Genomic DNA, 27,584 nt, shown 5'->3' with positions numbered 1-27,584 from the left:
TGTACTTTGGTGTGACTCTGGTCTCGGTGGACACCAGAGAACTGGAGTTGCACCCTAGGCCCTTCTTTCCCATTGACATTTTATGGTGTATCCCTACAATGCAAATAACTTAAACGCACTGACATCGGCATTGAACTGAGTGTCCCTACAGCGAAAAGACAGTAAGCACACTGACTCTCCTGCACCTGTGTACACCCCTTTCATGAGACCTACTCCAGGTCACCACCCACTCTGCATAGTTCCGCCTGCACCAGGATTACCTAAGCGCAGTTCTTGGGCTGCGCACACCAGGAATCCTCCTCCCACAACCCTCACATGGGTGCACATCCAGGCGCACCCATGATCACTTATAACCTGCCCAAGGCCTCCTGCCCTTGCTGCGCCACCGCAGCCTTTCCTTAGCACGGTGGCACCGGCGGTAAACACGCGCAGTCCATTTTACCATGTGTTTACTGTGCGTGACTCACCTCATAGGAGGCTTTCTCACAGTAAAAATATAAAAAAAACAGGAGGTCAAAAATCGAAAAATCAGAGCAGACCTGATGGTCAGAACCGTCCTCTAACACCCTGAGAGTCAACCTTCCATCCTTCTGAGATTGTTAAACTGAGTATCAATACATGTGATATATTATATAAATCAAATGAATGTATAAATATATATATATACATATATATATATTATATAAAACGTCGTCAGTTTACAGCATTCAGAAAAAATAGCTCAATAGAGATACGCTATATAACAAAGATATTAACACATAATTAGATTGAAGAGTTCCAGTTTTTTAAGCTAAAATGTACTTCATTTTTTAACACTTGAAACATCCCCCAATTGAATGCAAGTAAAGTTGGAATTTACAAACCCATGAGTTTGTTTGTTTAATCGCCCTCTCATCTGTTCAGAAATATTGCAATGTATGACATAAAAATAGGTTATTTTACATTACTGCATTGACTGCTGGGATCAAATTAGTTGAGGACAGAGTTTATTTAAAAAATAATTCTGGCAGACCGTCGCCACTGTTATCTGCTATTCTCGTGATAAAGTCTCACTCGTTGCAAGACACTGACATGTCAATCTACACACAACCAAAACATGGAATGTCACAGTCGCACAGAACCAAACTGAAAACTTGTCAGCCATCCTTCCATTCCCCATCTACGGACGCCCTCCGAATTTTTGGGCTCCCAGAGGAAACGTTTCTAACTAATTGTACGAATAAAGCGCTTTGCCCTTCAGAAAACAGTCTTCTACTAGAGAAAAAAATTAATCAGACAAGAAGGCATGACTTTCGTGAATAGCCTAAACCACAAGTTGGAGCAGCCAACTAAAAAGTATTTGAAAGAAGAAGATGGGTGTGAAATTCATCAAGCGCCTAACTCCGGTAGACGTGAAGAAGCGCTAGTAAGTGACCAGCCCAGGTGGGGGCGTGTGAATGGCGTGATGGGCGGGGCTAAGAACACGAGAGTCCCAGGCCCGCCCCTTGCTGCCGTGGGGTGAGAATAGGAAACATGAAAGAAGGACCAAGCTAGTCAAAAGACCAATGTGCTGTATCACTTCAGATGGTGAGGAGTGGTAAATGGAGCACCCCTTCGCGAAACAACGAATATTGTTTAAAAAAAGCTTAAGATTAAATATAATGTTCGTTAGTGAAATTTAGCAATAATATGAGGATTTGAATATGTGAGTAATGTATACAATTGGCGATATCATGTATTAGATATCTATAGAATGTATAATATGAACAAGTGCGAGAGGATACTAAATACTTTACGCGAAGCGTTATAGTTGTGTTTTTAATTAAAAAAATACTTGAATTAGTTATCTTTTGAACTTTGGCTGCGGTGCCACCTTTCTCAGAGCGACTGATAGGATTAACCAAGATGGCGGCTGGATGTGCGCCGCGGTTAAAGAGCCCCCCCCCCCTCCCCTCGTTGTTATTTATGCTCAGGCGTGCTCGCGCACGCGCCCTCCCTTACCTGCGCTGCTTCTTCAGCTCGGCCCGCCCCCTCACCTGTCAGTCCTGCCTGAGCAGTGAGCCCCGCTGTCACCTCTTCCGGGTCGCTGCGCGAGCCCCGGTTCATCGCTGCGGTCATGTCCGGGATGTGGTTCCCTTCAGAGGCAGGGTCCCTCTTCTGCTGGCTCGGCCTGCTGGCCGTCGCCTGGCTGGGACTCCGTGCCGCCTACAGCCTGCTCGGCGCCCTGCGAGTCTGGGGGCTCGGGGGCGGCGTCCAAGTGGGCCCGGGATTAGGGCGGTGGGCAGGTGAGTCACGTGGGGGCAGCTCTGCTTTCGGGGAAAATCTGCTGGGGATAACCACGTTTTCACCCTCTGTCTCGGGACACTTAGCTCATGTACCGGTTTTTAGAGAGGGTCGCCTGAAAGTGGTGGGAGGTGGATTTTTTTTATTTTTTATATATATATGTATTTTTAAATGTTTTTATTATTATTAACAAAGCAGAGCTAGCAGGTTTTGTCAGAAAGCAATTTAGTTAACACTTTAAAAATCTCAAATTTATTTCTGTTCTTAGTACCTTTTCTGGTGATCGCTGTCATTTTGTGCCCTCGGTTGAATTAAAATTGTAGTCCTCTATTTTTGTCAAACTTCTCGGTTTTTGGGTTTAAGCCTCTGGCCGCCCCACACGTGTGCCCTCCCTGGACACTGTGTGGTACCTGGCACTCGCATCTGGAAGCTGTACACAGCACTGGCGTGGTCTGTCCTCGTTACTGCAGCAGTGCATTTTTGTTGTAGTTAACCGGCGGTTAGTGTCCCGCGGAGGATCGGAACAGTCTATAGAGGGGCAGACCCTGGGAGGCTGCCGTCAGCTGCTGTGGGTGTGTTGGAAGGGGTCTTTGTGGGGGCTTTACTTATAATTGAGGGGCACGTGCCGTCCTGTTGGGAGCTGCTCAATGGAGTGAACCATCCACAGCAGGATGCCACACAACTCGGTATTACCGAAGGGGACTATAGTGACCAGTGACCCTGGCATCACAATTGGCAGTATACCGGGGATGCACCATGGGGGCATCGCGAGGAGAAGTGGGGTGCCGTGGGGGCTGTGCGACCACCTGAGGAAATATACCATGGTTAGGTTGTCAACACTCGTAGAAGTAAATCCTTCCCAACACAAGAGTGGCAGATAGAAGTGAGTGACTGTACCGGCACTTACGTGGGCCGGGTGGGTAGCACAGGGCCACATATTTACACACAGGGGAGGAGTGTGTGTATATATGGGGCATTGTACCTATACTAGAGGAAATATAACCCCCAGTATCCATAGGCAAATGTTCTACGCCTGTGAAAGCAAGCATTCTAGAAGTGGGAGTGAAGTATTTGGGAGAAATGGGAGGTGGGGAGGGATAAACTATGAGGGGCATTGGCAACATAAAGGAGAAGTCGGTGGGACAATATCCAAATCATTAATGTGTTCTGTTATCACAAGGATGTATACCATCTCTACATTTAGGTATGACTATGGGACCAGTGCTTTAAATAGAAGGTACTTCTCATTAGCAAGCAGGTACTCTGTGAACTGGGTTCTAAACGTTTCCATTTCAAGCAATGTATGGGTCATTGCACCACGGCAAATGCATTTGCCGGGTACACGGATAGAAGTAATCTATGGTAAAGTTCATAGATGTACGGCGATGGAACAAACTACAGACGGAAGTTGTCGCAACATTAATTCAGGCAAGGACAAAGGATGACGGTGGTATCAGACGCAAAAAGGATGGCATTTCTCTAGTTCTTGATAGGTAGTTTTTAGCTTTGGGTTTGCTCTATTGAGCGCAAAAAATAAACATGGCTTTTTAAATTAATTGTCTCTCTTGACCAGCAGTATGTGTTGTTCCTGAATGTAATAGTTCCATGTGTACTGATTAAATATTTATTTTGGTATATGTTGAATTCCTGCATTGTACTCCATTTTCCTCAATGCACTCGTCTCTCAGGGCTCTCAATTTAAACCAGTCAATACTCTTTGTTATCTGTGGCTTGCATGCAAGGCTGCTCAATAATTAAGTCCCATGACAAAATGTAGTTGGGCCTTTAGCTTCCCTTCCCTACGACATCTAACGATCTCTCTCGTTTTCAACTACCTCGATCGGTGATCACTATTTGCTCAAAGACAGAAATTTGAAAGTGCATGGACTCATTTTAAATGAGTGCAATTGATTGTTTTAGGGCTTTACTTGTAGCTAATTGAGTAACATGCTTGCTTATCTGGTGAATATCATTGCCTTTCTACAACTCGAGTCGTTGAAACTGAATGTTCAGCATTCTGACTATATTTTTGTATTTCTTTCTAGAAATTGGAAAATAGTAGCATAATTATGCTCTCATAGAATTAAGTAGCTGTGGCTGATCCCGGTTACATGGTCGTATTTCATGCTGCTGTGACAGGCCACTTGGGGGAGAGGCACGCATGCAGTCGAGGACCGGCCTGTCGGTCCTGGTGCTGTTCCTGGCAGCATGAAGACACGTGTATCATGTTTATGCTGCACCCTCCCTATGGTTGCCCTGGCTTTCCCCTACGTCTTTAGCCTTCTGGTGACAGAATTTATGATGTTTTTCGGCACAATCTGAGGTAGCTCATGCTATCAATGGGAAGGGCAACAGCTGAATAACACGTTGAGGAAAGTAACTGTGGGCTAGTGAACAAACGCTGTGTCAAAGCGTGCATAAGCTTGTAAGGAACTAACCGTGGAACGAAATACTAGCGCACAGGTGGAAACAAAAAGTAAAAATGGGGGACTTTATGGGGACTCGCTTGAGAGTAGGCAAGAAGTGAGGCTGAGGGTCATTCTCGTCATTTTGGACTGATGACGGAAATGGGGAGGAGTAGGCCACTAATACACAAATTAATCCAACTACTTAGTAATTAATCTCCTGATTGTGCTTCATAGCGTGGTAAGAGAAAGGATGCATACTGTACAAGATTTTATTCTGTCTGTCAAACTAAAAATGAAACGGGCAAAGGCTCCTTCGAACGCCTCCACTCCCCCCCCCCCCCCCCCCCCAGATAAAATATGACTTGTGTAAACATCGCAGGGTACCGTAGCAGCTGCTCACTAATGATCAAGGCACCAGATCACTATGAAAAACACAATCAAAAGCATGGTTTTGTGTGATTGAGAGAAGGACGTGAAAAGATCTGCAGTTCTGTTTTTCCCCTTCATTGGCCCTCCAGACAGCAGGCACACTTTTAGACAGCACTGTGGTCACACTGCCAAACACCACACAGACTTCTCTATCTGGCTCGTCCTTGTTCAAGGCTTTTCCGGCTTACTCGTGTCACTCGAAAGGATTTTTAAGAATCCGGAAGTCCTCGTTTGTAAGCAGCTTTCGCATGCCTCTCTAATATTTAGGCCCCCTTTCGACAGGAGGAAAGGCGGTTTCACCTAGTATTTTTAACAGTTTATTTGCACATACAGTTTGTGCCGGTTGAGCACAAACGGCTAAATGAAAATAATGAAGTGTCATTTTGAAAAGGTTGAAGGAGCTCTTCAGTGACGGATAAAGTTCTCAGCAACCAAACGCGAAGGTTTGCACATGGGTTACAGAAACAACAGGGGGTTAGGGGGATGAAGATATAGTTTTAAAGAAACAAAAGAGAAAGGGTTGGGGGTTAAACTGGCCGCAACGCAGGCGAGAGAAAGAAGGATGTTGGAATAATAAATGTCCCCGGCATTGGCAAGGTTGTTAAAGGCCAAAGCTGGGCTAAGCATGGCAGTGAACATGTGACAAAAAAGGAGCGGTTATCTTTAGCACACATAAAGCAATAAAGGAACGAAATTAATTTCCATCGTCTTGGGCATGGAAACATGAAGGCTCCAGCCCAAAGGGGGGCAGGTTTGGTGGTAATCATTTGTGAATGCTGGAGCCTTCATGTTTCCACAAAGGGGGGCAGGTTTGGTGGTAATCATTTGTAGAATCCCAGGGTTGAAGCGTAAGGAGGGCACATCAAGGTATGGGGTTGGAGAGAAAAGGAGGAAAAGCTGTTAAAATATGGGTTCACAGATATGCAGCAAACCCATGGACTGCTTTCCATGGTGGGGTAGGGAAAAAGGGTATTTTCTCAAACCCCAAAAATCTCTTGTGGAGCGTTTTAGCCTTCTCTATTTTGGGATCAAAGAAATTCATCTTGGCTTCTTTTATGGACGTATAATATTTCTTAATGCACATTTATAAATCAAAACCAAATGGCTCTTGTAAAGGGCACATCTGCTCTGAAAGTGTCCCGGCGCTGTAGGTACTGTGACCACTGACCACTACATAGAAGAAGAATTAAAAGGTAGCATTTAATAGCCAGGTCTTTAAGTTACGCTTGAAGGTACACACATCATTAGTAGCGCAAAAGAGGAGAAATCTAACCTGCTGGGGCCAGAGCAGAGAAGGATGGGCCTCCCCATCTTTTCCGTCTAGTTTTGGGTGTTACCGCAATCTCCTAGCCTCCGAAAGACAATGGATTCTCCGTTTTCTTTTAAGCCTTTTACAGCATGCCACTACAGTAGATGGAAAACAACTTTGGAAAGTTAAATGCCGGTCACTTTTCACAATTTGTCTACCACCATGAAACCTTTATTTAAGATGACAGGCACAGTCACTAAGAACTACAGAAGGCAGCTAGGTACTAACGTGGCAACCATGAACAGTGCAGTGGCCTGTAGTGCAGGCTTGACGGAGTACAGGATAGGAAAGCAAGGTATGAAAATAACCCTAAAAGCTGTCAGTGTTGGTATTTCGGTCGAGATCAGTAACACTGCAGAAGACATTCACCACTGAAACCCAAAATACAAAGGACTAGATGCATCATTGTCTTCTCTTGCATACGTTTTAACAGACGCCAATGCTTTGTTTCTCCACCCAGTGAAAGTTGATTGATTCATTCAGCTATATTTGGTGAGCTGCACCCAGTGCCTTAAATGGGCCGGTACTCTCCGGTACTGAGTACCGACACTTTTTTATTTTGAGAGGGAGAGTACCGGCACATCTCAAGAAAAACGTAATACTTTTAACTGGAGAGTACCGGCACTTCTATTTTTCCATTTAAAGCACTGGCTGCACCCACGGTTTGCCAGTTACTGTGTCGATAAGGTGCTGTCAAAATTTGTTTATCCATTCCTTTGTGAATTTGTACGATTCACAAACTTAATTTTGCCGTACTCTGTGTGTGTGTGTGTGTGTTTGTTCAGCAAGTCATCGTTTCCCCCCCCCCCCCACCCCTCAGACATGTTTGTTAGAAACCAGATTCATTTTGTTCTTTAGAACAAGTTTCTCTCGCTCTATGCTAGTAAAGTCCCCCATATTTACTTTTAGTTGCCACCTATGTGTTGGTATTGCATTCTACGGTTAGTTCCTTACCATCTTATGCTTGTATTTGCACTGCTTTTTTTTAACTAACCCACTGTTAATTTCCTCATTTAGCTGTTGCCTTCCCTATTGATCACGTGAGCTACCCCTGATTGTGCTGAGAAACATAATAGATTCTGTCAACAGAAGGTTAAAGAGTAGGAGAAATCCAGGGCCACCATGGGGAGGGTGCAACATAAACAAGATGGACCTGTCCCCATGCAGCCAAAAACAGCTCCAGGGCCGACAGACCGGTCCTCAACTGCATGTGTGCATCTCACCCCAGTGGCTTGTCACAGCAGCATGAAATACATTCATGCAACCGTCCTTCCCCTCCAGAACCTAAGAGCAACATATGTGGGGTCCAGCTGCTTGAAACTGAACACGGACAAGACAGAAGTGATAATCGTCAGAAGCAACCCCTCCCCTTGGGATGACTCTTGGTGGCCCTCCACGCTTGGACAACCCTCATTGCCGACTGATCACGCCCACAACCTCAGCATCACCATAGACCGCAAACGCACCTTCAAACAACAGATAAACACAGTGGCCTTCTCCAGCTTCCACAACCTAGGCATACTACAGAAGATCTTCAGATGGATCCCCATTGAAACCAGAAAAACAGTCACAGACTCCTTCCACCAGCCAACCAAGGAGCTCCACTTGACCACCCTTGCTTGTGTCCCAGAATTTGATGCAGAGGAGCGCTCCTTCTCCTACCTAGTGCCTCACACTCTCCTCGACTTCTTCAGGGAAAAAAAACTCAAGACTGAGGAACAAAACACAAGAAAAATCCCAACCCAATTTAGATAGAGTACATTTTAAGGAATAAAATGACTCACAACGACAACCCTGAGCACCTGGATAACCCCGGGGTGATAAGCTGCGCTTTACAAATACTATGATTGATTGGAAAACGCTTGCATTACAATAAAAAAAAAAACTGGGTTTCTTAGGCAGCCCTTTTTAAGCCAACCTGCGTGCTCTGACTGGGTTATGCTTTAAATCCACTTCTCTGCAGTCATTAGTACGCCTGGATCTCATTTCTTCTTGTCTGGTAGAAGGGATTATTTTGAATATGCGGATACTAACATTATCAATCAATGACTAGTCAGTCAAAAGGATATCATGTTCAGTCTTGTTTGTCAGGTGTCTGCTTAGTATAGTATACTATAGCTTGCTAAAGGTAAATAAATACGGAGGGACCTTTTGAAGGTGTCCAAAGAAAGGCAGTGGTTTCTGGGCTCCAAGTGTCACAATTGGAACCTCTTACCAGTGATGTCCAGTGGCTTGCTATTTCTGTTGAGCCCATAATTGAACATCAAGTATACTCCTTTAGCACTTAACCTTCAGCTTAGCGTTGTCAGGTAGTCAAAGGGGTATTTAACGGGGTCAGTGGGGGTTAGAGATTTAGAACTCACTAGAGCATTGAATACCATTCAATAACCAGCACTGGCAAAACGAATATGCCTTGCCTTTGGGGCCTAGTGATTCTACAAGTACCTTTTAGCGATGAGTAACACAAAAGCATTTCTCTTTTTGGGGTGTGGGTGGGGAGAAGCCACACAGAGGATGTGGGCGGTGAAGGAAGAAATATGGTGGAGTGGGAGGGTGTTGAAGCAACACTGGTCACAGGCAACACTGGAATTGGTGGGTGGAAACGACGCCAAGGGTGTGGGTGGGGGAACAATGCGGAAGATAATTAACTGAGGTGCAAGATGGGAATATGGCGAGCAGGGGGGAAGAGAAGGGCATGGTCTAGAGAGGACAAGGAGCTGTTAGTGGAAAGCTTATGGGTGCGAAACCAACGCAGGCAAAGACTCACACGATGATGATCACCATATTGGGTGTTCGAGGAGAAGCAGTCTGGTGAAAGAGCAACACGGGGAAAGAGCAGGTCATAAGGGTGACGGCTAGAAAACATGCACTCTTGTGAATGCTATAAAAAAAAAATAAAAAAAAACAGCTTTAGCAATTAACATAGGAAGGGCACAAATAATGTGTCCAAGCTCCAGTCCAAGGACAAACACAAGAAGAGGAAGTAAAGCCCAATAAGCTGACAAAAAGAAAGCAAAGGAGTGACCGTAAAGCCAACAAATGGTAAGCCTCTGCAGACTCTAAGCCCACTGTAACTTGACAATAGGTCTTTTCAGGCTGTCTGATAGATGAGCCCTAAAAAATGGACAGCCAGTGCTGCTTTTTTTTTTTTTTTTAAACAATTTTCTACATAACCATCAAAGGGCACTTCATTGTGTGCACTGAAATGCAAAAACAGTGGGCAGCTCCAAGAAGTACCCAGTCTTTAGGTGGAGATCTGCTTTGTTGTACGGAGCTTCTGTACATCATGACAGTTGCTCTAAGTTTGCCCGCCTTTTCATTTCTGTTCTTTTGGCAGGATTTTTAAACACAGAATTAGCCCAGTTCCAGCCATGCTGAGGTAGAAAAGTGACAAGTCAGAGATGTTTCAGCAAAGTTTTTAAGCATAAAATTAGCAAGTGCTGTCCACACGGAGCAGAAAAATAACAAAGGCATTTTAACATTTCAGGCACAGTATTACATTTCTGGTTTGGTAAAATACCATCCAAGACAATATGATACACATATCTTAACTAATAGTTATTGTGACTTGTGAGGTAGCCGAGGCTGCTCTCCTAGGACTGACATCAAGAGGTAGTTCAATGTACATCTGAAACTAGCCTTTTGTAGAAGTTCTTTGTAAGTATTTTTGAGGGCTAGGGGTCCTGTGGGCCCAGGTGACCCATTCACAAGAGCTGTAGAATTCTTAGTTCCTGAAGCCATGGTTCCACCTCCCTCTGTGTTGCACCTGCCCAGTACATTTCTATCCTTGGCTATTAGTGTGGAGTAAGGCAGCACCATTCCATGTTTTATGCATCTTGTAGGAGGCTGGCCTGGCTTGTAAGTGGGTACCAGAGGTACTTACACCTTGTGCCAGGTCCAGTTATCCCTTATTAGTGTAGAAGAGGTATTTCTAGCAGCTTAGGCTGATAGAAGGTAGCTATGGCAAAGCAGCTTAGGCTGATAGAAGGTAGCTATGGCAAAGCAGCTTAGGCTGAACTAGGAGACATGTAAAGCTCCTACTATACCACTTATATCATATGCACAATATCATAAGAAAACACAATACACAGTTACTAAAAATAAAGGTACTTTATTTTTATGACAATATGCCAAAAGTATCTCAGTGAGTACCCTCAGTAAGAGGATAAGTTATATACACAAGTTACATGTACACAAACCAAAATTGGGTAAGTAATAGCAAGAAAAGTAATGCAAACAGTGTAGAATTACAATAGATTGCAATAGGTGCACATAGGTATAGGGGCAACACAAACCATATACTCCAAAAGTGGAATGCGAACCACGAATGGACCCCAAACCTATGTGAGCTTATAGAGGGTCGCTGGGACTGTAAGAAAACAGTGAGGGTTAGAAAAATAGCCCACCCCAAGACCCTGAAAAGTAGGAGTAAAGTGCACCTACAACCCCCAGAGAGCACAGAAGTCGTGATAGGGGGATTCTGCAAGGAGAACAAACACCAGCAATGCAACAGTGGCTTTCCGGACCTGAGTACCTGTAAGACAAGGGAACCAAGTCCAATAGTCGCGACCGTGTCGAGAATGGGCAGGAACCCAGGACATGACAGCCGAAGATGCAAGGAAGCTGCCACCTGTTGGAAGAAGCTTGGAGTTCTGCAAGAAAGAAGAGGATTAGGGACTTCTCCTTTGGAAGACTGATGCCCCACGTCTCGATGAAGCTTGCAGAGGTGTTCCCACGCAGAAAGACCGCAAACAAGCCTTGCTAGCTGCAAGGGTCATGGTAGAGGTTTTTGGGTGCTGCTGTGGCCCAGGAGGGACCAGGATGTCTCCACTTGGAGGAGGAGACAGAGGGGGCGCCCAGCAACTCAGGGAGCCCTCACAGAAGCAGGCAGCACCTGCAAAAGTACCCTAACAGGCACTTGGAAGAAAAGTGAACCAGAGTCCACGCAAAGTCACAAAAGGGAGTCCCACGACGCCGGAGGACAACTCAGAAGGTTGTGCACTGCAGGATGGCGTGCCGGGGACCCAGGCTTGGCTGTGCACAAAGGAAATCCTGGAAGAGTGCACAGGAGCCGGAGCAGCTGCAAACCACGCGGTACCCAGCAATGCAGTCTAGCGTGGGGAGGCAAGGACTTACCTCCACCAAACTTGGACTGAAGAGTCACTGGACTGTGGGAGTCACTTGGACAGAGTTGCTGTGTTCCAGGGACCACGCTTGTCAGGATGAGGGGACCCAGAGGACCAGTGTTGCAGTCTTTTGGTGCCTGCGTTAGCAGCGGGAAGATTCAGTCGATCCACGTGAGATTTCTTCGGAGCTTCTGGTGCAGGGTGAAGGCAGGATACCCCCAGAGCATGCACCACCAGGAAACAGTCGAGAAAGCCGGCAGGATTAGGCGCTACAATGTTGCTGGTAGTCGTCTTGCTACTTTGTTGCGGTTTTGCAGGCGTCCTGAGCAGTCAGCGGTCGATCCTTTAGCAGAAGATGAACAGGGAGATGCAGAGGAACTCTGGTGAGCTCTTGCATTCGTTATCTGAAGAATTCCCCAAAGCAGAGACCCTAAATAGCCAGAAAAGGAGGTTTTGCAACCAGGTTAGGAGGATTGGCTACCAAGAGAGGTAAGAGCCTATCAGAAGGAGCGTCTGACGTCACCTGCCGGCACTGGCCACGCAGAGCAGTCCAGTGTGCCCCCCAACACCTCTGTTTCCAAGATGGCAGAGGTCTGGGACACACTGGAGGAGCTCTGGGCACCTCCCCTGGGAGGTACTGGTCAGGGGAGTGGTCATTCCCCTTTCCTTTGTCCAGTTTCGTGCCAGAGCAGGGCTGGGGGATCCCTGAACCAGTGTAGACTGGCTTATGCAGAGATGGGCACCATCTGTGCCCATCAGAGCATTTCCAGAGGCTGGGGAAGGCTACTCCTCCCCAGCCCTTCACACCTATTTCCAAAGGGAGAGGGTGTAACACCCTCTCTCAGAGGAAATCCTTTGTTCTGCCTTTCTGGGCAGAAACCTGTCTGAGGGGTTGACAGCAGCAGCTGCAGTAGAGACCCCGGAAAGGCAGTTTGGCAGTACCTGGGTACTGTGCTAGAGACCCGGGGGATCATGGAATTGTTCCCCCAATACCAGAATGGTATTGGGGGTACAATTCCATGATCTTAGACATGTTACATGGCCATGTTCGGAGTTACCATTGTGACGCTACACATAGGTAGTGACCTATGTGTAGTGCACGCATGTAATGGTGTCCCCGCACTCACAAAGTCTGGGGAACTTGTCCTGAACGATGTGGGGGCATCTTGGCTAGTGCCAGGGTGCCCACACACTAAATAACGTTGCACCCAACCTTCACCAGGTGAAGGTTAGACATATAGGTGACTTATAAGTTACTTAAGTGCAGTGGTAAATGGCTGTGAAATAACGTGGACGTTATTTCACTCAGGCTGCAGTGGCAGGCCTGTGTAAGAATTGTCAGAGCTCCCTATGGGTGGCAAAATAAATGCTGCAGCCCATAGGGATCTCCTGGAACCCCAGTACCCTGGGTACCTCAGTACCATATACTAGGGAATTATATGGGTGTACCAGTATGCCAATGTGAATTGGTAAATTTAGTCGCTAGCCTGTTAGTGACAATTTGGAAAGCAGAGAGAGCATAACCACTGAGGTTCTGGTTAGCAGAGCCTCAGTGAGACAGTTAGACATCACACAGGGAACACATACAGGGCACATACTATGAGCACTGGGGCCCTGCCTGGCAGGTTCCCCGTGACACAGACTAAAACAACATATATACAGTGAAATATGGGGGTAACATGGCAGGCAAGATGGTACTTTCCTACACATCTTCACATTGCCCACTGAGTGAGGATCACCTTGACTTTGCACTGCTCAGTTACCTCTATAGCAGTCCATGTCTAGTGCAAGTAAACCCTCCAGTCTAGTGAGTAGCGTCAGTACTAGTTGTGGGAAGGCCTTGTCCTAGTTCTGCTGCTCATGGTCCAGTAGATCGCTTCTCCATTGGATCATTATTGTGCCCAAATGTAGAAGCCTACCTGGGGTCGTAAATTGTATTGTAATAGTATTTATATAGCGCTTACTACCCCTCACGAGGCGTCAAAGCGCTTTTCAGCAAGTAGCACGCTACTCCGGAACCCAAAAGGAATTAGTGGTGGATTAGTATAGGGAAATATGAGTACAGTTATAGTATTATTATGAGTTAATTTGAGCCGCGGATATGTGAGTTTGTTAGTTGGATTGAGTGCAGTAATGGAGGGGTGGAGGAGGGAAGAATCCAGAAGTGTTAATTAGGAGTTTATGGTAAAAGGATTTAGTCTTGGGATGAGTTAAGGGGGGATGAGAGAAGTCTGTGGAAAGGGCTGGGGAGATCATAGTAGCAGGAGGGGTTTTGGATGAGTTAAAGGTGAGATAAATGAGCTGATGGTGAAGTGCCAGTCAGTGTCAAGTTGGATAGGAGTGTCTCTTCTCCTGGCGCAGCATTTTTTTTCTGGCTCTCATGTTACTCCGTTGTGGCTGCAGAAGACAGCAATGATACTGTAATGGTCTCATTTTCCATTATTCCTTGGGACATGTTTCCTTTGGAATATGGAATGTGATGAGGTAATGTTGAGGTCAAGGATGGAATGTGGGAGACGGTGGGAGTACGGAGAGAAGGGAGGTTGGATTGTGACTAAGCTGAAGGTGTCGTGATTCCTAATCTTTTATTGAAAGAAATAAACGTACAAGATGAAAAAGGAATTATAATGAAGTGATTATTACATTGGCGACGAGGGACTGCAGTGTGCAGGCGACCTGTGCAGGAGACAGGTCAGGGAAGACACCTTCACTCCTGGATTTATTGATTAAACGGAAAACCAAAGGTAACAGTTATGTAGGAATCTGTAACAAACTGAACTTCAAATAATAGTAATAATTTATTACATTTTAAAAGCTATTAAATGTTAAGGAGTATTTACGGCGAAAACCTGAGCGTTTTAAAAGTGCGTGGAACCTTGAACATTTTAAACTCAACAGTATTTCATCGCGTGCACCTCTCGTGCCAGGTTTTCTGTGAGTGAAGCATCGCGTGTCTACGCTCGAGTCGAGTGCATTCAGCGCGTTCAATTACATTATTACATCGTTCAACTAAGTCCGTGTTATGAACGAATAAACAATTCTAAAGAAACTTTCCGGAGCTGCCAAATGTGAATACAATTAAAGCGATCCTTTTTGAAATCAGACACAGATAGTGAGGTGTCGCGTGTCTACGCTCGAATCGAGTAAATTCAGCGCGTTTAACTAAGCGCGTGTTATGAACAAGTGAATAAATCGATTTTAAATAAATACCTTATAAAGAAACCTTCCGAAACTCCCAATGGGTACGCAATTAAAGTAATCTTTCCAAAACCGGATGCAAACAGATTGTAGACACTGAAGAAGGACTATATTTTGCAATATAAGAAACTAACAAAGGACTGCATGATAAGGAATAATGAAGAAGGTTACAATTTTAAGCTGTGGTGAAACATAAGAAAAAGAAAAGAAGTAAACATAAAGACGTGTAAATAAGTAATTACAGTAATATATACTACAGCATAAATTAAATATAAGTTAAAAAAAAAAAAAAAAAAAAAAAAAAAAGAATACATAAATAAAATATATATATATTTATTATATATAATAATAGTAGAGAAATGGGAGACCAAGGGATATCTGCACCACCACCGTTTCTGGCAACTCCTGGAGACCCGCCTATTCCCTGGAAGCAGTGGAAGAAGATTTTTAATACTTATATGTTAGCCATAGGTAGTGACCGATATGCTCCCCCAAGGCGACAAGCTATCTTGTTACATCATCTTGGGATTGAGGGCAGAAGAATATATGAAAATTTACCAGAAGTATCTCTGGGAATGGGAGATGGACAACCTACTAATATCTTTGACATGTCTGTACAAATGCTCGATGAACAATTCACACCAAAAACTAATCTTGTATTGCAACGCCATAAATTCTTTTCAAGGGTACAATGGAAGGATGAAGATATTGCATCGTATGTAGCAAGTTTGAGAGGTCTAGCATTGTCTTGCGAATTTCATCAATTATTAGATTCTCTAATACGAGACCAGATAGTGAGGTGTGCATATGATAAAAGGATAAGGGAGAAACTACTAGTAAAAGATCCGAATTTGGAGGAAGCTATACGAATTGCTAAAGGAATGGAACATGCGGCTGTGTGGTTAAAAGAAATGGAGGAGGTTCCTAAAGAAACAGAACCAGGAATCATAACAGAGATCAGAAAGAAAGATGATCCACGGGTTAAAGTGGAGTGGAACAAGCCGACTAAGAATTCTGAAACAATAAAAGCAAATACTGAGGAGAAACGTAAAGCACAGGAATGGAGAGTAATAAAGTGTTACCGTTGTGATGCACCTGGGCACATAGCGTCAAGTAGAACATGTGCAGCTAGGAATGCAATTTGTCGTACATGTGGTAAGAGGGGACACTTTGCCAAAGTTTGTAGGTTAAAGAGCAATGCAGGAAACAAAACCATACAGGAAGTTCAAGATGTGTGTGAGACGTTGGAAGATATCATTTTGACTGTAAATGAAAGAGTGTTGCCTGGCGAATGTAATGGAACATCTGTTCAAGTGGTAAGAAAGGAGAGTACAGATGTACTGGAAAAGCCTCATGCAAAAATATTGTTAGACAATGTATGGGTCAAGCTTCTAGTAGATTCCGGGAGTTTGTTTACTCTCATATCTAAAGAAGTATATGATTCTAAATGGATGGAATCAGCGGATAAAAACCTATCAGTTCCTGACATAAAAGCTGTGGGTTATGCTGGAAAGAGAATAGATATTGTTGGAATGCGCTGGATGTCAATCTCTTTTAAAGGAAGGACCGTTAGTGGAAAAGTATATATCACGGACTATGGAACAAATCTGCTGGGTTGGCGTCATCAAAAAGACCTTGGCATAATTTTAAATCCCAACGCAAAGGAATCGGTATTACTTACCAGGGATGTAGACATTGAAGTGGTATCGGAGTCATTGCAACATAACTTGATTGATAAGTTTCCAGAGGTTTGCAGAGGAGGAATCAGCTTGTTCCTCCTGCTGGTATAAGGAAACACATTATAGAAATCACGCATCAGGGACACCTTGGAAGGGGAATGATGAAGAGAAAGGTAAGACAATCGTTTTGGTGGCCAGAGATGGACAGACAAGTTGAAGAAGTGGTAAAGGATTGTTTTGCATGTGCCAATAGTGATAAGACCAAGGTTCTAAGACAGGCTCCTCTAGCACCTGTAAAGTTTCCAAGTGGACCTTGGGAGAAATTGGCAGTGGATTTCATTGGACCAGTGTTTAAGTTAGGTGTGAAGTATAGGTACATACTTGTGCTAATTGATTACCACTCCAAGTGGTTTGTCACCAAACTGGTAGATCATGTGAGAACTAAGGAGGTTATTGAGTTCTTTGAAGAGGTGTTCTTGGAAGAAGGAATTCCTAAGTCCATAGTGTCTGACAATGGTGTGCAGTTTACATCATCTGAAATGGTTGACTACTTACTAAGAGTTGGAATCAGGCATGAGAAAGTAGCTCTTTTCCATCCACAAGCCAATGGTTTAGTGGAAAGAATAAATCGATTGATCATGGATAACATCCAATTATCCTTGGCCAACCAACTTCCTTGGAAAAGAGAATTAAACAAAATGATGTGGACGTATCGCACCACTCCCCATTCTACAACAGGATTGTCACCTTTTGTATCATTGAAGGGTAGAGAGCCTGGAGTATTGGAATGTCCAATATGGTTAAAAGGAAATCAAAAAGTGATGGTTGACAGGGAATCTATAAAATCCAGGGTTGAGAAATTCCAGGAGAAAAGTGCCTTACAATATAACAAAAGAATGTGTACTAAACGTTGTCATGTACAGAAGGGAGATTGGGTGGCAGTAAGAAAGAGTGGGATTATTGTGAAAGGTGAAAGCAAATATTCTCCTCCGCAACTTGTGAAGGATGTTAGAAAAAATGTTGTGATATTAGAAAATGGCTCTACGTGGAGTATGGGACGCATTTGTAAAGTTAATCGTTAGTAGGCTTATAACGTTGAATGTTATTGCGTAGGATTGTTTAGTTATGTAAAACAAAGTTCAACATTTTGGTTATATTAAAGGGGGGAGGTGTGTAATGGTCTCATTTTCCATTATTCCTTGGGACATGTTTCCTTTGGAATATGGAATGTGATGAGGTAATGTTGAGGTCAAGGATGGAATGTGGGAGACGGTGGGAGTACGGAGAGAAGGGAGGTTGGATTGTGACTAAGCTGAAGGTGTCGTGATTCCTAATCTTTTATTGAAAGAAATAAACGTACAAGATGAAAAAGGAATTATAATGAAGTGATTATTACAGATACCTTTAGCACCTCGCAGTTCCAGAAGTTCAGGTTGTTAAGGGGAAAGACCACGAAGTCCATAGTTGATGGCCTATTGTAATGGATTCTCCAGCTTCAGTACATGATGCAGTGATACTAGTGTCTCCCACTCCTCACCCTTTTGCTAAATGATGCAGGCCTCCGGAACGTGCTGCTGTGATTTCAGTTTGTTCCACCTTGGTAGTCCACACAGCATTTTCCTTGGGCAAGGACACGTCCATTGCTCCTCATAAGTAGTCTGTCATCTCCTTCCTTTACAGACAATCTCATGTCTGCTTCTCTTGGTAGGCTTGTAGAAATCATAAGGTTTGTGATATGAACCTAGAAAAAAGGGAGTTTGTGGTAAATTCTCCAACGATGGAGCATAGAGGAGTTTCTTAGACAGCAATGGTGTGAGACTCCCGATTCTGTTAGAGAAATGTTGGCGTACTGGCTGGAAGTTTCTGTTCCATCCTTATACAAAGTTTGCAGAGTTTCCTGCCAGACTGATCCACCCATAGTCTGTCTTCAGGTTTCAGCAGGAAGGTGGGGTGTAGTTGGGAGTCGTCTCCTTAAAACAACAGATGGAGAGGTTGTCCCACTTAACTACCTGTTAACGTGTTGGAAGTGGTCCTTCCAAAGGACAACAGAGTAGAAAAGGCCAGATAAATTTCCTTATTCCTCAGAGGGACCTCTCCTTCATGCTCTAGAGCAGTGGCTCTTAACCTTTTGACTTCTGTGCCCCCCCCCCCCCCCACTTAGTATTCACCAGAACTCTCACTAAATCATTTTTGGAAGCCGGTGACTCTACACAGTCATTACTGGAAGCTGGCAACCCCGGCCTAAGCACTTTTGATTTGCAAAAAAATACATAAACTAAAACACAGAAACAAACATTTTATTTTGCAACCAAATATTTTAAACAAATAATTAGAAGGTTAGAGCATTTCTAAATTCAATTGAAGCCACTGATCGCCCTTACTGTATTCTGTTTGCATGTGCACTGCGTCTGCTAAATAGTCTGACAACACTAGGTTAATTTTTAGCCTCCAATTTCATATTCCTTCACAATTGCAGAACGTGTTCAAATGTTCAATGTTATTTTGCTTGTGTTTTATAAGTATACTTTATTAATTAGTTAATATTTCATTTTCTAAGCTGTTGCGGACCACCTGAGTCCGTTTTGCGGACCCCTAGAGGTTTCTGGACCACGGGTTAGGAAGAGTAGTTCACTACAGCAGACCTCAGGAATGCCCTGAAGAAGCACTGCAATGCCGTTTGTGGCTCTCAAATCTCCATCTTGGGTACTGCTTGGGTTCAGGAAATCAAAATGGATTCCTATGTTACTGCAGCATGTGGCACCCGTAGAGTGGCAGAAGGCTCGCATTGCGATAGACTGGCAGACCAATTTAAAAATACCGAGTCGAGTAGGCTAATTTCCTTTGTAGGTAACTGATGGCCTGCCCCAAGAAAGGGCAGTCCTCCTCCGCAAAAGGAGGATGCATGTTGTGTCCCTAGGACTCTAAACAGAGTCTTGGCACATCCAGAATACTGCTATTTGTGACCCTGTTTCTACTCTAAACTTTATTTCTAGGCAGCCTATTCAAGAAGTCTCATGCTGCTTCAAGTCTTCAAACATTGTGGTAGATCTGCATTGAAAATTGTCCCTGTAGGGGTTTTGTGCCACTGTCCTGCAGTTTGGTAGTCCTCTCTGCAGTGGTCAGTTCTTGCCAACTTCCTTCAAGTTAGCCACCAGATCTGTCATCCTTTAGTCCACTATCCCATTCTCCTAGGGGGGACCTTTAGAGAAGCCTTCAGTACCCTTTGACTTATTTGTTAATCGTTCATATCTAAATCCACCTTAAGGGATCCTATGCATCTTAGTTACTTATTTGTCATCAAATAAAAAAAACATTCCTTTTAGAGACTGGCGAGTTAATGTAAAGGCATGCTCGGCTGAGAGCTACCTCTGATGGCAAATCCATTCAGGTGGTGTCACCTTTGGTGTCCTGAATCCCAAGTGAGACACACGATCACAGATCCAACGTCATCATCTGAACAGCAGTCATTCTCCTAATGTTGCACTCCCAGTGCAGTGATCTTGCATTCCTGCTCGACTTCAGTGGCCCTCACCGGAGGATTCCATAGCTGCTCGAGTGATTGCTCTGGTTTGCCAGTGTGCACGGGGTGTTATTTTCCTGCCTCTCATTCTCTGCTTGCCCCCTTCTGCAGATAAAGGCACAGCATTATGCCACCATCTTAATTTAATTTCCTCGGTGGATTTTTAAATTTTTTTTTTTTTTTTTTTTTTTTTTTTTGCTCATGCAACACCTTTCCCATTACTTAACTGAGGTCCTTCAAAGGACCACTAAAACTAGTGGAAAGGGCGGGGATACACACAGCTCTTGGGGCATTTGTGTCTTTCACCTGAGCTGTTGTGGCTTATGAGAGCAATTTTCTGGCTTTTTTTTTAACTTTATTAAGTAATAGAACAATAAACATCCACGTCAGGTGGCAATAACACGAGAGCACATTCACATAAATTTGCAACAAAATTAGCCTGACTTGTATCATATCAAGTCTCTGGCGTTCTGCTCAGTTCAACTGGAAGACAGTATTCCCTCCCATCTCCCCTCTCCCTTTTCCCCCTGCACTTCCATGTAAGCGTTCATCAAAGTTTATCTGTGAGTGTTTATTAGAAGTGTCTCTTTCCAGTTGCTGTTGGCCATGGTGCCCATACATTGGACCATGAACAAACAAAAGTCCTGCCTCAGTTCCTTCTCAGTTGTCATCCTCTACCCACCTGCAACGAGGGGGCGCTGCCTCTTTGTGTGACCGAGTGGACAATCGGTGTTCAAGTCATCTCCACCCAGGCTAGCAACATTTCTTCTTGTGCTTTATTATCTTTCCTTGTTCTTTTCATGCGAACTTCAGATCCCGCCCATTCAATCAAATCTGACTCATATGTGTCCCCTCTTGGGGGCAATGTGTCGCTTTGTGACTGAGGCCTAACCTGTACTGTCTACTTAGCTTTTTTTTTTATTTATTTTTTTTATTTCAGATTCTGTGTGAGATGACCTAGCAGACACTTATCAGTTGTCAATGTGAGGTTCCATCCAGTGGTCACTTTAATTGAGCAACAATGTGCTGATCCGTAAAGGGATAAATGGCATGTCAGCGCGAATCAATTTAAAGCTGGCACATACCACCACCTCTTGCGCCCTTGCATGTATTTTGGCCCAGTCCTCTGGTGAAAGTACACCCCAAATGTGTTGCCGCCAGTTGCTTTCCAGAGTTAGGGATTGCACTGTCTTGACTGAACGTGGTCACCGATATAAATAGTTGTAAGCTTGCGTCCTCCTGCCATCTCAAGTAGTGTAACTAGTGTTTGGAGTCTGTGCTTCTTGGAACGAGGGCCATAATTGTCTAGCTATTGCAGTCAGTTTCGCAAACTTTAGAAAGTGTCCTGTACCTAAGCTAAACGATTCTAGTGTGTCTTGGAATGTAATAAATCTACCTGCAGGGTATATATGTCAGAGCATTATGCATTCGCCTTCCTGCCATTTGGCCACTGTCGTGCCTTTCATGTGCACAAAAGGAGCTAAAATCCAGATGGCCATGTCGGGGGCACAGGGTGCTCTCTTTTCTAACTGATCTCTCCTATAGTTTACCCATAAGTCTTATTACATGGGTGGGGGGGGTGGAGTGTTAGGTACGCCCTTGCCCTTAATCGGCAATTCCCCTAGCTGGTAATGTCCGTGGGACCCCTCAGGCAAAGTCCTTTCCCAATTTTGTTCCCCATCCAGCAAGTGTACTGCATGTTGCAACTGTGCGGCCAAATAGTACATATCAAAATGTGGTACTCCCAGCCCCCCTCCTTTTACCATTCTTTTGAAGCGTGTTTAAACTGACTGCATTTTTACCATGCCAGAGGTGATTTACTGTTAGAAGGTCCAGTTCCCTAAAGACTGTTCTGGAGTTCTCATAGAAGGAGCCTTTTTCTGGCTTTCTCGCCTCTATTTTTTATATACTGTTATAGTGTGCCCATGTGTAAGAAATTGGGTTATTAGTTAAGAGGGGTGGAAACCCCAGTCAAACATTAAACACAGTCCTTGTCAGGGTGAACCACGAAAGTCACTAAATTTACCTGTGCCTAATCGTATGGTAGCTTGGTGCAAAAAGCAGTCAGGCTTAATTTACAAGCAGTGTGTGAAGTATTTAAGCAACACTAAAACAGTAACTATTGAAAACAAAACAGAAGGGTTTACTTTTTTTTTTTTTTTTTTTTTTTTTTTTTTTTTAAATGTAAAAATGGCAGGAAAAAAGCACCAAGCTCCAATTGTGACTATCTGGTAATGCTAGACCGGAGGAAAAGTCACAAGTTCAGGCTGACCACATTGGAGTGTGGGTTTAATACAGGGACCAGGTTAGTCCAGCTGAAGGGTCACCTTCTCAAGTCCAACACAGAGTTTAATTTGTGCTGGTGGGGGTTGTGAGGACGAGCCTGTAGATGTGAGGAGCAGGTTGGGTGTCGTGGACAGTCATTGCTGTAGCATAAAGAGCTAGTTATCATTGAAGTTATGAATTGGTGAATTGTTGCAGACAGTTTCTGTCATCGCGAAGTGCGGGTCTTGTGCTGCCGGTTGTTAAGAACAGTAGCCATTGGTGTGAAGAGCAGGTCCCGATCAGCATTGCAAACGGTCGATTCTTGGCACAAATAGGTCATTTTGCGGTCGAAAGGACCCCAAACCTCTGGATTTTCAGCTTTTCTTGAGGAGGAATTCTCAGTGATGCCAACCATCATTGGCTTTTTTTATGCAGTTAAACAATGGTGGGCCTTTTTTTTTTTTTTTTTTTTTGTCGTCTGTGTATATACCAAACCAAATACACTATACATTGTCAAACAATATTGCTTGATTCATACTTAAATATATGAATGTCACCAAAATCAAGTGAAGTGCCGATTGAGCACTGCGCCAAGGGTGCAGTGAGGTGCAATCTCTCTTCCCCCCTCTCTCTCTTCCCCCCTCTCTCTCTTCCCCCCTCTCTCTCTTCCCCCCCCTCTCTCTTCCCCCCCCTCTCTCTTCCCCCCCCTCTCTCTCTTCCCCCCCCTCTCTCTCTTCCCCCCTCTCTCTCTCTTCCCCCCTCTCTCTCTCTTCCCCCCTCTCTCTCTCTTCCCCCCTCTCTCTCTTTTCCCCCCTCTCTCTCTTTTCCCCCCCTCTCTCTCTCTTCCCCCCCTCTCTCTCTCTTCCCCCCCTCTCTCTCTCTTCCCCCCCTCTCTCTCTCTTCCCCCCCTCTCTCTCTCTTCCCCCCCTCTCTCTCTCTTCCCCCCCTCTCTCTCTCTTCCCCCCTCTCTCTCTCTTCCCCCCTCTCTCTCTCTTCCCTCTTTGATATAATCATAGGTCCCTGTATTCATTGTAATTTAAGCAGTCAGACAATAACAGGGTAAAAGAAGCAGAGAGAGAGGTTGATGTTTAAATATACAATAGAATGTGTAAGGGACATATCGCTGTTTCCGTAATAATTCACACATGTCCATTTCCAAAGTGTGGCCTATTCAAAAAGTGGTATGCCCTGCAACTTCGATGGGTATTCCTGGTAATAGTACTATTTCACTAATATACCTGTGTGGTGAGGTGTATTAACATGGCCTCACGCAGGAATGTTCCTATATTGTTGGAGATAGCTGATGAGACGCACCACCAGGTGGGTTGACGACATGAGGAGTGGATTACGCACTCTTAGAGTTCCCTTGCTATGACATAATCCAGTGGGGATCAGAGAACCTGTGGGCAGACAGAATGTGCCACACTTTGGAAGTGGACATGGAGGTATGTTGCAACTCATTCAGTGTATATATGGATCATTGTAAATCTTGCACATTTGGAGCACTGCACCGCCTGCACTTAACGTGACTGTACTGACATTTATGTGTTTAAGATTAAATAGGTTTGGTATATACACGGAGAAAGAGACCCACCGAACCATGTTGGTTTAATTTCATATTGTACCCTGGTTCTGATCGGGCATTTAAGGGGTTGGTCCTGTGTATGTTTACGGGCATGGCCTTAAGTCACCAAGCCCTGTGGCTAATTTAGCTATGGGTAGCCCCCGTCCCGTGGTCACCAAAAGCCACATTTGGCTTCTTGTTGTGTGTTGTTGTTGTTGTTGTGTTTTTTTTATTGTGTTTTTTTTATTGTTTTTTTTTTATTGTTTTTTTTTAATTCTTTTTATTTTAATAAAGATAAAAAAGATGCAGGTACAGTATACTTCCGTGGGAGCAATGGCACAAGCTTCAGTACTTTGGGGTGTAGCTTGGTCTTTGTCTGAGTACTGTGGAACCTCACTGGAGTACCACATTGGGTACTTTCTGCTGGAGGGAGGTATGTGAGATGGGTCCCCCTGCACTGTAGTATTCCTTCCCATATTTGTGTAGATTTTCAAGTTAAACTAGATTCGGGTGTGGGGGGGGAAGCAGAAAGAGGCCAAGGCTAGTGGTTGAAGAACCCACTCCCTAATTCCATTTAAAACACCTCCTATGGCGCCGTCCAGTCCAAAGACCTAAACCTGAAATCTTGTTATATTCAGCCAGTATTATACTTGCCCTCTGGAATGGCCATGTTTGAAGCAAAAAGTTAACCACCTTCTCATCTCTACTTAACCTCCTGGCACATAATCTATATTACGTTCTGGAACAAGTGATCTGTATTTTCTGAATATAGGAAGATCAGACCCAGAAAGACTGACTTATTCAGGGTGTAAGAACTCCGAAATAGGGAAGAATGTGAAGAGCTCTGCTAGTTGCATTCAGGGAAATGTTTCAGACTGCTACGGGCAATACACTGGGCCTGAACAAATGAAAGGTGAAATCAGTGGCCTAGAGAATTCAGCCCAGTTAAAACCATTCTGTCATATGCTTCATCAGATCATGTAAGGTGTGCTGCCCCTAAAAGCAACATTGGGCATGGATCCGGCATTCACCAGGCATAATTAAATGTGAGCGTAGCAGGAGGATGATGAAGACGATTTAACAGAAGCTGAATGGGATGTCATCTGGTCTGGGGCAATGAGTATAATATCAATATGCGCCCAGTACCAGGTGAATGCCAATAGGCTCTTGACTCAAGTTATCTAACCATGGGCTATCTATGGATGTCTGCGCTTTGTTGGGAGAAAATGAGGCAGGATGACGCACGTCACGGACCTGTCCTTGGGTCGGCCCATAATGGGAATCACTGCTCAACCTTCTAAAAGAAAGAACTGGGAGAATATATGCCTTCCACTGTTCTGTGGGCAAACTCATCAGTTTGTTTTTAGCAAGAATGGTAACATTAGCCCAGTTTTGGACCCCTCTCCGGTGGTCAGAGGTTTGGTGTATTTAGCCGTTTCAAGAAATACGTAAAGGGACTGCTTGGGAGCGGTGGGGTCAGGATGGAGAATGGCACCACGCATCCAAGAAATAGAAAGAAAAATCAGGTTCCACAGAATGTTGAGCCTCCTTTGAAGAGCTAGTTAGGCGCTGGCGCTGAATAACCATCCTGCACCACCCTCGGCCTAGAGAGAGGACATCAAATATGATGATAAATCAGGAGCTTGGCTGAATGGTCGCGTAACAACACAAACGATAAACCTAAATCAAAAATGGTACCAGGAACAAGAGGAAAAGGTAGAACAAGGAGTATATGGTTCATAAATGGCTCATAAATTTCGAATTGTCCTTGGTAAGAAAAAACGTGTATCCAGTGTAAGAGTTTGTCTAAATTCGTTAGTTTTGGGCCTTATTATGTCACCCACCACTTTGACATTTTTTTTTTTCTTTTTCCTTTCTGATTTATTCTTTATCTGCACCGACTGCGCATTTTATGTTTGTTTTTTTGTTTTTTTATTTATGGAATGTTCAGTTTGAATGGAAAAATCTAAGTGTTTAAAAGGAGCGTGTATGTAAATGTTTGTTGTCAACACCTGTTGCTCATTTCTGAGCTTTCAATTTTTGACAAATTTAATTGAGTTTTCCACATTTAAATACTATTTACAGTGATAAATTGTGATCATCTCAAATAATATGGATTTTTGAATTCGGACCGCATGTCCAAGTTTTTGCTCACTGTAGTGACTCGTTGATAAGCAAAACATCTTGTGGCTGAAGATGAATGCATGTGAATGTTGGTCGGGTCTGGTACCGCCCTTAGAGCCAAACGCCCCCCTCCCCACCCCCCAGCATGGCCATGGTGATATCTTGAACCACCAGGCAGGGAGCTCTCCAGCACATCCTGCTGCTGCCAGCAGGCGCCAGGGGCTCAAGGCTACGTGTATGCGTCCAGACCCCTTCCAGCATGGAATGTATTTGATAAAGGCGGCAGACAACAGATGTCTCTGGTTCCTGGGAGAATCTAAACCCTGGTGTTCATAGAGGGACTTACATTGTCAGCACTTTGTTTTCCAGAAGGCTTGTGAAATCAGTTTGTCATACTGTAGAGACCAGCAAGAGGCCCACCTGCCCCTCTGAGCCCCATTGGCACAGACCTCGAACACAGCCCGAGGTGACATCCAGGGTCAGTGCTGCACAAACCACAAAACGGTTGTTTGTTCCTTTCTTACTCTGCAAATGACGGAATTGTTGAAATATTGTTGAACGTGACACCTTTTAGGGTTTGCCACCAAAAAGATGTCTCGCCTGTCTCCTTCATGATTCCCTTCCATAAAAAGGTGGGGGTAGGTGTAATGAAGTGGGGTTCCCAGCCCTTTGCGTCTGGTGAAATCTGGCACAGCGGCGCAGAACTAGTTCCCCGGAATCCTTCCTCAAATATCTCACCCAGTCCAGGGTTTTGCTTGGTGTTTTGGGACATGTGGTCTGGTTTAAACAATTATGAGATCAGAACTACAAACCCCAGAGTGCTCGCTGTGTCATACAAGGTATAAACCAGTAGGTCTGGGCATAATGTAGCAACACGTGCTTCTTAGGCACATAGGAGCAGGACACAATGCTGAGGGGACTATACTTAGACCCTTGTGGAGGTGAAATAAAAAGCCAATGATGAGATGATGCTCCTCTGGGATGACCCAAAACATGACTGACATTCCCATGTCAGTGTCTGAGGAAACCTCGTCGAAGAAAGTGAATAGTTGAAAAGTCCACTGTGTGTAAATGGTTACCAGTGGGCCAGATTTTGTTCAACAGCAGTACTGTCAAAACCCAGCCCTAAAAAGCAGGGCTCTTGTATGCCAAGCCTGCCCCAAAATGGGCAAAACCAAGTCATCTCTTTCTTATAGTTTCAGCTCATCAGTCATTACTCCTCCTCCTTTTTTATTTTTTTTATTTTTCATCCTTTCCTATTTATTTATTTTTGGCTAAAACGTAGGCACTTATTTGAAAGAGGCTCTCCTTGTGTTCACTTAAAGGCCTTGTTTCTGCATCTTCGCATGCAGTTGTTCATGCTGTTCTGCCTGTTCCTGTCCTAGCTCAGATATGAGTGTCCTCGATTCTTCACGACAGACAGAAGTTTCTTCACCAGCACCTTTACTGGGTTAGTTGATGACTGCTCAGTCACTCTTGGCTTTGGGGTTTCCTTTGGGTGCGGCTACTGCCTTCTTGTGCAAGAAAGATCTTGGCACCCAAAGGTAGGTTTCTCTTTATTCCCACTCGCATGCATGCATCCATTCCCCATCCTTTTCCCAAAACGTTCCCTCCTTTTCCTCTTCCGGCGCTCGGCCCTTGCTGGACAGCTTATGGTCCCCAAGTTCCTAGCAGTCTCTGTTTGCAGGTTTCACCGTGAC

General features: G+C 44.4%; 1 protein-coding gene across 1 annotated transcript in view; it reads left to right on the top strand.

Annotated features, from left to right (window-relative positions):
- Window positions 1-1,971: 1,971 nt before the first annotated feature.
- The window catches only part of HSD17B12 (hydroxysteroid 17-beta dehydrogenase 12), a 367,296-nt gene continuing 341,683 nt past the window's right edge, over window positions 1,972-27,584 (top strand). Inside the window, exon 1 of the mRNA XM_069221808.1 lies at window positions 1,972-2,264. Within this exon, the coding sequence (XP_069077909.1) occupies window positions 2,096-2,264 (169 nt within the window). The 5' untranslated portion in view covers window positions 1,972-2,095. The remainder of the gene's footprint in view (window positions 2,265-27,584) is intronic.

This window comes from Pleurodeles waltl, chromosome 3_1, assembly GCF_031143425.1.
Source record: "Pleurodeles waltl isolate 20211129_DDA chromosome 3_1, aPleWal1.hap1.20221129, whole genome shotgun sequence".
NCBI classification, from domain to species: Eukaryota; Metazoa; Chordata; class Amphibia; order Caudata; family Salamandridae; genus Pleurodeles; species Pleurodeles waltl.
This window is presented reverse-complemented; position numbering and strand designations above follow the sequence as displayed.